This window comes from Cynocephalus volans, chromosome 12 (genome assembly GCF_027409185.1).
Source record: "Cynocephalus volans isolate mCynVol1 chromosome 12, mCynVol1.pri, whole genome shotgun sequence".
In the NCBI taxonomy this organism is placed as follows: domain Eukaryota; kingdom Metazoa; phylum Chordata; class Mammalia; order Dermoptera; family Cynocephalidae; genus Cynocephalus; species Cynocephalus volans.
This window is the reverse complement of record NC_084471.1, coordinates 64,394,611-64,405,954: the sequence shown is the minus strand read 5'-3', so window position 1 is coordinate 64,405,954 and position 11,344 is coordinate 64,394,611. Positions and strand designations below refer to the sequence as shown.

Genomic DNA, 11,344 nt, shown 5'->3' with positions numbered 1-11,344 from the left:
TGATCTCAATTGTTAATACAGGGCAGTAAATGTTGCCTTTTGGTTTCAGTATACAATAGTGAACGAGGAATAGGGTAAGGGGTAATAGTGTAGCAGAAGATGTAGAACTCAATCTTGAACATGTTGAACTTGAGGAGAGTGTAAAATTTCCAGGTGGAGATGTCTAACAGTCTGAAAGATCGTATCTAGACATTTTAATCATCAAATTTTAAATGCTAAATTATAGTCATGGAATCTAATGCAGTGCTCAGGAAAACACATAGAGAAACAGAGTAGAGAAGTTAGGGGTGGAGTCTGAGAAATACAGATTTTATAAAGATGAGTAGGGGAAGAGATCTTATAAAGGAGAAACCAGAAGGGAAAACAAAAACCAGGAGCATGGATATCATGTAAACAATGGATTAGGACCATTGTAAGAGGAAAAGAGTGATTGACAGTGTCAAATGAAACCAAAAAGTCTAATAAAATGGCTACACTTCGTTTAACCTAAGAGGAATCACAAGTAATCCTGCCAATAGCTCCTTCAGTGGATGGTGTGTTCAGACAGCATATCACAAACAGTTGAAGAATATCTTGGAAGTCAGGAATTAGAAAAAACCATTGCACATTGTCGAAGTGAAATTGGAGATTCTATTTAATAATTATAGTGCTGATAATAATCTGTGTCATGATAACAAAGGGACTGAGTGTGTTTCAGTCAGATGAGAACAAACTGAAATCATACAGCAATAAGAAAATAACTTCAGCTGTGTATATCTTTTACAAAACATTCCCTCACCTATTAGTAAATTCATATGTATCAATGCACTTTTTCTGCTGATGACTTACGTAGATAATCAGTGAACAACAGGCAAAATCATAAACATTTTGAGAAGGCATGGGAGAGATCCAGGGGATGATATTCTGTAGGAGAAATGTCCTTTATAGATTAATTACATGTTATGTCATGGAACACAACCCTCACTGTGTTAACAGATGGATCTAGAAACATCATATCATAACCATCCCTCATGTTTACAATTTGTACGAAAAAGCTTTAAACAGATAAATAAAACCAAGCAAAATTTCAGTTAGTGAGAAAAACAAATTCTTTTAAAAAAAGGATATCCCAATGTTCATGATCTCGTTACTCACTGAGGAACAAGTGCATGCTGTGGAAAATACTATTCCAAAGTGAAAGTTAAAAGAGTAGGGTAATTTTTTTAAATATCCTGGAAGGAAATATCCTATTATTCTTTGGATCATATTGTAGTTAAAAGAATTCTTTAATATAATCAGGATTTTTTTCAAACCACAGGTCATAACCAATTACTAAGCTACAAATTAATTTAGTAATATTTGTGTTTATATTTAATGAGATAAACTAGAATAGAAAACATTACAGAGCAGGGAATCTGAAGGCCAGTATTTTTTTGAAATTTTTGTTTCTGATATCTGCGAGTATATGTGTGTATATGCATATACACTGAATTACAATATAAAGGATATTTCTTACCCTATGCAGTGCTCGAAAATGTTTGAAAGCCAAGGTTTCAAAACGATTGACATATCAAAATATCTGAAGGCAAAATTGTTTTAAAATATTAATTATCAAGTGAAACAAAATAAATGGAAAACACATTATTTGCCTCTTCTAATCATAATCCATCAAAAAAAAATCCTACTCTCTTAGTTCTGATCTCTCTTAATTTTACATGCAGACTGGGCAGAAGTCAGGACCCAGGAATGAGAAATCATACATCACTCACCAGATTCATCCTCCTGGGACTGACAGATGACCCCCAACTGCAGTTTCTGATCTTTGTATTTTTACTGATCACCTACATGTTGAGTGTAACTGGAAACCTGACCATCATCCTCCTCACATTAGTAGATTCCCACCTTAAAACTGCTATGTACTTTTTTCTCCAAAATTTCTCCTTTTTAGAAATCTCATTCACCTCTGCCTGTATTCCTAGATTTTTGTACAGTATATCAACAGGAGACAGGGACATTACCTATAATGCTTGTGCATGCCAACTCTTTTTTACATATCTCTTTGGAATAACAGAGTTTTTTCTTCTGGCCACCATGTCCTATGATCGCTACGTAGCCATCTGCAAACCCCTGCATTACCTGACCATCATGAACAACAAGGTCTGCAAAAGGCTCATCTTCTGCTGTTGGATGACTGCTTTGTTGATCATATTACCACCACTTAGCTTGGGATTGAACCTGGAATTTTGTGACTCTAATGTCATTGACCACTTTGTCTGTGATGCTAATCCTATCTTGAAGATCTCATGCTCAGACACGTGGTTGATAGAACAGATGTTTATTGTTTGCTCTGTGTTGATCTTTATCATGACTCTTGTGTGTGTGCTTTTGTCCTACATGTATATCGTCAGAACAATTCTAAGATTCCCCTCTGCCCAGCAAAGGAAAAAGGCCTTTTCCACATGTTCTTCCCACATCATTATGGTTTCCATTACCTATGGCAGCTGTATCTTTATATATGTCAAACCCTCAGCAAAAGATGAAATGACCATTAATAAGGGAGTGTCAGTACTCACTACTTCCATTTCCCCCATGTTAAACCCATTTATTTATACTCTGAGGAACAAACAAGTGAAAAAAGCTTTTAATAAGTTAGTCAAAAAAATTATATTGCTCGCTAAGAACTAGGGAAATGTTAAAATCTGGGTCCCTATACATAGTTTTTTAACTTCATTTTGTCTCTTTCTGATCTAGACTTCACCTTACGTTCAGTACCTATTATAAGCAAAAGTCATTTCTTGCTTCTTGTTGCAAATTGAACAAGTTAAGAATATTAACTTTTTTTATATTGGGAGAAAGGGTACGAACAAAATGTCTAAGAGTTGCTGTATTATAAATTGCTGCTTCAGGAAGAGCAACAATAAGACCAATATTCACAACCCAGGATAATGGGATTGTCCATCTGGAAATTGCAGATGGGACCTAAAATCATAAAACTTAATCCCAACAACATCTTAAATGAGATTTCAGAGATCATTTTGTACAATCTCATCCAAAAAAAAAAAAATCCCCTTAAAAAATGGAGGTGTCTTTATATACCCAGGCTTTCCTTTCAAGTTTGAAATCAACAATAGTTGTCAGGTAGATAAGATAAAAATATATATATATTTTTTAGAATATAAATAAAAGGAGGAAATATTTCTGTGTGGTCAGAAAACATGAAAAATCTTCAATCACATCTTAAACAGCAGTTTTTAACTTCCTAAACACATTTCAGAAATAAGCTACAAATTTGTAAAACCTACGAAAAGATTGTTTTCTTCTTGATAGTGTTTTGTTATACAGATTGAGAACTGGTTGGACTACTTCCATATGGAGATTTTTATGAACATTGTCCCTAAAAGGCAAAAAAAAGTCAAAAGAAATATTTCCTCCTCTTTACTGCTACTGATGACCTTTTTCCCCAATATGCCCTCCTCTTCAGTTGTCTTTTAAAAATTAACTATGTACCTAAAACTTTTTTATGTTTTATTACTTTTTCTTAATTCTCATCATTTTAAAATTGTTTACTGCCCCAAATAATTATGTATTGTTTCCTTGTATAATTTATTCCTAATTTGATCAAAGCATATTTACTTCTCTGTAGGAAGATTTGTCTGAGTATCACAATGATTTCCAGAATCAAGAAAGTAGAATGTATTGTAATTTTCATATTTCTTGTGGTTTAACCCACTTTGCCATATTGGCTACAAAATTGCAATAATGTATTGTTACTTATATCTACACTCATACAAGCCAGTATCTATTATTTATTTTTGAAAGAAAAGATACAGATTGTGAACTGGCAGAACTATTCGCATATGGAGATTTTTATGAGCATTGTCCCTAAGAAACAAAAAAAAGTCAGAAGAATCTATTTTCTCCTCTTTAGATTTATCTTCATGTATGAAATCTTTTTTTTAATGTTCATCAGTTTTTTTTATTATGACATAGTTGATTGTACATATCTATGGGGTACACATTTGAATATTGTTATCTGTGTGCAATATGTGATGCTCAAATCAGTATAATTAGTGTATTTAATATCATACGATGTAATCATTTTTCATGTCCCTTTGTTAATTCCTCCTTTACACCGTCTCCCTTTCCCCCTTTCCCACTTCTGGTAACCTCAGTTCTATTCTCTCCTTTAAAAAGTTCAATGTATTATTGTGATTGTTGTATCTTAGTTTATTTTTCTTTTTTTTAAATTTATTTGTTTATTTTTTAGCTTCCACTTATGAGTGAGGACCTGCACTATTTCCCCTTCCATGCCTGGCTTATTTCACATAACATGATTTTCCCTAAGTTCATTGATGTTGCTGAGAGTGGCAATATTTCATTCTATTTTAATGGCTGAGTAGTTTTCCACTGTGTATATATGCCACATTTTCCTCATCCAGGCATCTCATGATGAACATTTATGTTGGTTCTAACTCTTGGCTAATGCAAATAGAGCTGCAATAAACGTGGGGGTGCAGGTATCCTGTCAACATGATGACCGATTCCTTTGGGTGTATAACCAACAGTGAGATTTCTGGATCGTATGGTAAATCTATCTGTAGCTGTTTGAGGAACCCTCATACTGTTTTCCGTAATGGCTGCTCCAATTTACTGTCCCACCAACAGTGTAGGAGGGTTCCCCTTTCTCAGTCTTTTTGATGACAGCCAGTCTAACTGGAGTGAGATGACATCTCAATATGGCTTTGATTTGCATTTCTCTGATGCTGAGTGATGCTGAGCATTTTTTCATGTGTCTACTAGTTATTTGTATCTCTTCCTTTGAGAAATGCCTATTCAACTATTTTGCCTGTTTTTTAACTGTGTTACTTGGTTTTTTTGTTGCTGTTGTTTTAGTTCTTTGTATATTCTGAACATTGAATCCTCATCAGATGCATAGTTTGCAAATATTTTCTCTGTGAAGATTGTGTTTTTCCTCTGAGAATTGTTTCTGATGCTGTGCAGGAGCTTTTAAGTTTGTTTACTTTTTCAACGTTTATTTTTTCTGCTATTGCCTGTGCATTGGGGGTCATATTCATAAAGCCTTTGCCCAGTCTTTGCCTACTTCTGAAGTGTTTCTGTTTTCTTTTATGAGTTTTATAGTTTCAGGTCTTATACTTAAGGCTTTAATCCATTTTGAGTTCATTTTGATATGTAGTGAGAGGTATGGATCTAGTTTCATTCTTCTACATATGGATGTCCAGTTTTCCCAGCACCATTTATTGAGGAGTCAGTCTTTTCCACAGTGTATGTTCTCAGTGCCTTTGTCAAAGATCAGTTGGCTGTAAGTTTGTGGGTTGATTTCTGGGTTCTATATTCTGTTCCATTGCTCTGAGTGTATGTTTTTATGCCAGTACCATGCTATTTTGGTTACTATAGCTTTGTAGTATAATTTGAAGTCAGATAGTATTATGCCTCTGGCTTTTTTTTTTTTTTTTTTTTCTCTCCTTCAGGAGTGCTTAGGCTATTCAGGATCTTTCGTTGTTCCATATGAAAGTTAGGGTGTGTTTTTTTTTTTTAATTTCTGTGAAGAATGTCAAGGGTATTTCAATGTGGCTTATATTGAATCTGTAGGTCACTTTGGGTAGTATGGACATTTTCACAATGTTAATTTTTCCAATCCAAGAGCATGGAATATCTATCCATATTTTTGTGTTCTCTTTAATTTCTTTCAACAGTGATTCGTAGTACTCATTGTAGTGATCTTCCACTTCCTTGATTAAATTGACTCCTAGATATTTTACTTTTTTGGTGACTATCATAAATAGGCTGGCTTTCTTGATTTCTTTTTCTGCTAATTCATTGTTGGAGTATTAAAATGTTGCTGATTTGGGGGTGTTGATTTTGTATCCTGCAACTCTACTGAAATCATCTATCAATTCTAAGTGTCTTTTTGTGTCTTTAGGCTTTTCTATATACAGGATCATGTATCTGAAGATGGGAACAATTTGACTTCTTTTACAATTTGGATGCCCTTTCTTTCTCTTGCCTGACTGCTCTGGCTAGTACTACCAACACTATGTCAAATAGGAGTGGTAACAGTGGGCATCTTTGTCTTGTTCCTGTTCTTAAGGAAAAATCTTTCAGCTTTTCCCCACTCATGATGATATTGGCAATGGGTTTTTTGTATATGTCTTTTATTGTGTTGAAATACTTTCCTTTTATGCCAAATTGTTGAGAATCTTTATCACGAAGAGATGTTAAATTTTGTCAACTGATTTTTCTGCATCTATTGAGTTGATGATATAGTTTTTGCCTGTGACTTTGTTGATGTGGTGTATCCCATTTAATGATTTGCATATGTTGAATCATCCTTGCATCCCTGGGATGAATTCCACTCGATCATGGTGAATAATCTTTTTGATGTGCTGTTGAATCCCATTTGCTAATATGTTGTTGAGCATTTTTGCATCTATGTTCATTGAGGATACTGACCTGTAGTTTTCTTCATTTTGTTGTTTCTTTGTCTATTTTTGATATCAGGGTGATGCTGACCTCATAGAATGAAGTTGCAAGAATGGCCTCTGTTTCAATATTTTGGGACAGTTTGAAGAGAATGGGTATTAATTCCTCTTTAAAGGCATGGTTGAATTAAGCAGTAAAGCCATCTGGTCCTGGGCTTTTCTTTGTTGGGAGACTTCTGATTACTGCTTCTATCTCATTGCTTGTTATCAATCTGTTCATGTTTTCTCTTTTTCTTGGTTCAGTCTTGGTAGTTTTTATGTGTGCAGAAATGTATACATTTCCTCCAGGTTTTCAACTTTGTTGGTGTACAGTTGTTTAAAATAGTCTTTAATGATTCTTTGTATTTCTTTCGTATGAGTTCTGATGTCTACTTTTTCTTTTCTAATTTTTGTTATATGGGTCTTCTTTCTTTTTTTAGTTAGCCTCATTAATGGTCTATCTATTTTATTTATGTTCTCATAAAACAACGTTTTTTCATTGATGTTTTGTATCATTTTGAGGGTTTCTATTTCATTTACTTCTGCTCTGATCTTAATTATTTCCTTCTGTCTACTAATTTTGGGATTGGACTGTCCTTGTTTTTTAGTTCTATGCTGTGTAGTGTTAGGTTGTTTATTTGAAATCTTTCTATTCTCATGTAAGCTTTTATTGAAATAAACTTCCCTCTTAGTGCTGCTTTTGCAGATACAGGTTTGAGTATAATGTGCCTTTATTTTCATTAGTTGTGAGAAATTTTTGATTTCCTGCTTAATTTACTCTAGCACCCATATGTTGCAAAGAAGCATGCTATTTAATTTCCATGTATTTGTAGAGATTAGCTTGTCATTGATTTCTAGTTCTAATCCATTGTGGTCTGAAAAGATACTTGAAATGATTTCAATTTTATTAAATTGGTTGAGGCTTAATATGTGAACTAACATGTGGTCTATCCTGGAGAATGTTTCATGCACTGAGAACAATACATTCTGTAGTTGTTGGATGAAATATTCTGTAGATATCTGCCAGGTCCAATTGGTCTAAGGTGTAGTTTAAATCCTGAGTTTCTCTGTGGATTTGTTGCCTGAATGGTCTGTCCAATGATGAGAGAGTGGTCTTCAGGTCCCCAACTATTATTGTTTTGGGGTTTGTCTCAAAGACGTTTGTCTCAAAGCATTTGCTTTATATATCTAGGTGCTCCAATGTTGGCTGCATGATTATGATTGTTATGTCTTCTTGCTGAGTAGATCCCTTTATCATTATATAATGGCCTTCTTTGTCTTTTTGCATAGTTTTTGGCTTAACATCTCTTTCAACTAATATAAGAATAGCTATTCTTGCTTGTTTATGGTTTCTATTTGCATAGTATATTTTTTTCCATCCCTTCACTCTTAGTTTGTGTGTGTCTTTACATGTGAAGTGAGTCTCTTGTAGACTGCATATATTTGGAACTAGCATTTTAATCCAATCAGCCAGTCTGTGTCCTTTGAGTGGAGAATTTAATCCATTTACCTGTAGGGCTGCTACTTGTATTAGTCAGTTTTTGTTGCTTATAACAAAGTACACAGAACTGGGTGATTTATAAAGAAAAATGAAATTTATTGCTTTCAGTTTCTGAGGATGAGAAGTCCAAAGTCCATTTGGTGGTGGCAACAGTGACCCAAAGGTCTCACATTGCAAGATGGTGGAAGTAGAGAGAGAAAAAAGAGACACAGACTCTCCTCTTTTAAAGCCCTCTGATCCATGCCCCTGACCACCATTTTTAATCCATTCACTACTGCATGGTCCTACAATTCAATCACCTCTTCAAGGCTCCATCTTTGAATTACCATAATAGCATTTCCCACCCTCTTAACAATCACAGTTGGGGCTAAGTTTCTAATAGATAAAACTTGGGGGACACAATTCAAACCTTAGTGAGTTTTGGGGGGATATAATTCAATCCACTACACTACTGAAAGGTATTGCCTTACTTCTGGCTATTTATCAATTTTTATACGGATGCTTTAAATATCATTTGTTTCTTTCCCTTTCATTGTTTGTCTTCAGTGTTTGTTGATTTTTGGAAGTGATAAGATATAGCTTTTTTCTCTTTTTTATTTGCATTTTTGTTCTACCAGTGGATTTTGTTCTTCCTTGTGTATTCATGGTAGTGATTTTCATTTTCTGGATTCCAGATTTAGGACTCCCTTGAAGATTTCTTGTAGGGCTTGTCATGTGGTAGTAAACTCTCGTCATTTTTCTTTGTCTGGGAAATACACTATTTCTCCTTTACTTCTGAAGGATAGCCTTGCTAGGTGTGTATTCTTGGCTGGCAGTTTTTCTTCAAATATTTTGAATGCATCTTCCATTCTCTGCTGGCCTGTAGAGTCTCTGTTGAGAAGCATGCTGTTAGACTGATGGGGACTCCCTTATAGGTGACTTGACACTTTTCTCTTGCTGTTTTTAAGATTATCTCTTTGTCTTTGAGGATTGCCAGTTTGACTATAATATACCTCAGAGAGAAAACCTTTTTGGAATAAATCTGCTTGAGGATCTTTGAGTCTTCTGAATCTGAAAGTCCTTATCTCTCCCTATACCTGGGAAGTTTTCCACTATTATTTTGTTAAAGATGTTCTCAATGCCTTTTCCTTTCTCCTCCCCTTCAGAAATACCCATGATCTGGATGTTTGTGTGCTTAAGGTTGTCTTCTATCTTTCTTAAATTTTCTTCATTTTTTTAAACTATTTTTTCTTTTAATTTTTTTTTTTTTTGTCCAACTGAGTTATTTTGAAGAGACTGTCTTCAAGTTCAGAAATTCTTTCTTCTGCTTTCTCTAACCTACTGCTTAAGCTCTCAGTTGTGGTTTTTATTTTATTGTGACTCCTTCAGTTCTAGGAGTTCTACTACATTCTATTTTAAATTATTAATCACTTTGTAAATTTCCTCCTTCACATCCTGGATAGTTTTGCACTGTTCATTATGTCATCTAATGGCATCTTCTTTTAGCTCATCTAGTTTCCTTAAGATTTTTACAGGGAATTCCTTTTCACTCATTTCAAAGGTTTCTTGCTCTATGAGGTCTGGTACTTGAGAGTTATTGTATTCCTTTGGTGGACTCATGTTTTCTTGTTTTTCCACATTTCTAGTATCTCTACATTGATGTCTGGTCAACTGGCAGATCATTTGCTTCTTCTATTACACTCCTTCCCTAGACTCTGCTCGTGACCCTCCTTGTGTCAATACAGTCAAGTGGTCAGTGGTCCACCTGCACCGTTGCTGTGGCTGCTGCATCTACTGCTGTGTAGCAGGCCACCTTTGAAGCAGCAATGATTGTGGAGGTGGCTTTGGAGGTCTGCCCATGTGGCAGGAGTGGTTCTACTGGTGGCAGGCTATTCACAAGACAATAATGGCTGCCTGATGGTGGTGGTGGTGACTGCAACAATGGTGGTTGTAGCAGCTACCCACTTGGCTGCAGAGTCCACAGCAGTGGTCCACACAGCTACAGTGTCTTCAGTGGCAGCTGGTTTACCTCATGGCAGCAGCACTGTTGTTGGTGTCTGCAACTACCTCTCTGTCATCTGCAGTGTCTTTAGCAGCAGTGGGGTTACCTCATGTAGCTGGCAACAGTTCCAGTTGCTACAATTTCCTCCCTCATATCTGTGGTGTCCACAGCAGCAGTGGGGTTATATCATGGGGGCAGCAGGTAGAATTTTTTATTTAATATTTTTGGGCCATTTTTAACACATGTAACTAAAACCAAGGGAAGCAAAACCCCAGATGGTAGGGAGTAGGAGGGTACTACTGTATAATGATAAAGAAGTCAATTAACTAAGAAGTTACAACAATTTCAAATATGTATGCACCAAACATCAGAGCCCCTAAATATATAAATAAATATTAATAGATCTGATTGGATATAAAGACTGCAATACAATAATAGTAGTAAACTTCAATATTCCATTTTTAACATTAGACAGATCATCTAGACAGAAAACCAATAAGGGAAAATGGGATTTCAACTGCACTTCAGATCAAATGGACCTAATAGATACTTACAGAACATTCCATCCAACAGCAAAAGAATACACATTATTCTCAAGTGCACACACAATAGATACATCATATGTTAGGTCATGAAAGTCTTAACAAATTTAAAAAGATTGAAATTATATTGACTATCTTTTCTGACCACAATGACATGAAATCAATATACAGCAGGTATCTTGGAAAATTTTCAAATATGTGGAAATTAAACAACATGCTTCTGAATACTAATGGATTAAAGAAGAAATTAAATAGGGAAATTTTAAAATATCTTGAGACAAACAAAAATGGAAACAAAACATACCAAAATGAATGGGATGCAGAAAAAGCAATCCGGAAAGGAATTTATAGCAATCAATGTCTACATCAAAAAAAGAAAGATCTCATATAAACAACCTAATGTTATTCCTCAAGGAAAATATAAAGAACAAAATAAGCCCAAAGTTAGCAAAAGGAAGGAAATAATGAAGATCAAAGCAGAAAAAACAAATTAGAGACAAGAAAAACAATAGAAAAGGCCAACAAAACTAAAAGTCGGTTTTGTTAAAATACAAAAAAATCAATAAACATTTAACTAAACTAACAAAGAACAAAGAGAGAAGACTCAAAGAAAATTTGAAATGAAAGAGAAGCCATTACAAATGATACCACAGAAATACAAAGGATCATAAGATACAACTATAAACAACATACACCAAAAAATTTGATAACTTATTTTAAAAAATGGATAAATTCCTAGAAACATACAACCCTCCAAGAGTGAAGCAGGAAGAAACAGAAAATCTGAGCATTCCAAAATTAGTAGTAGGGTTGAATCATAATGAAGAGTTTCCCTTCAAAGAAAAGCCCAGGACCTAATGGC

The 11,344-nt window shown here is 34.7% G+C and overlaps 1 protein-coding gene across 1 annotated transcript; it reads left to right on the top strand.

Annotated features, from left to right (window-relative positions):
* The first annotated feature begins 1,725 nt into the window (after positions 1-1,725).
* LOC134360511 (olfactory receptor 6C2-like) lies at positions 1,726-2,664 on the top strand. Its single transcript, XM_063074988.1, has one exon. It carries the CDS (start codon positions 1,726-1,728, stop codon positions 2,662-2,664), a length of 939 nt encoding a protein of 312 aa, XP_062931058.1.
* Positions 2,665-11,344: the final 8,680 nt, after the last annotated feature.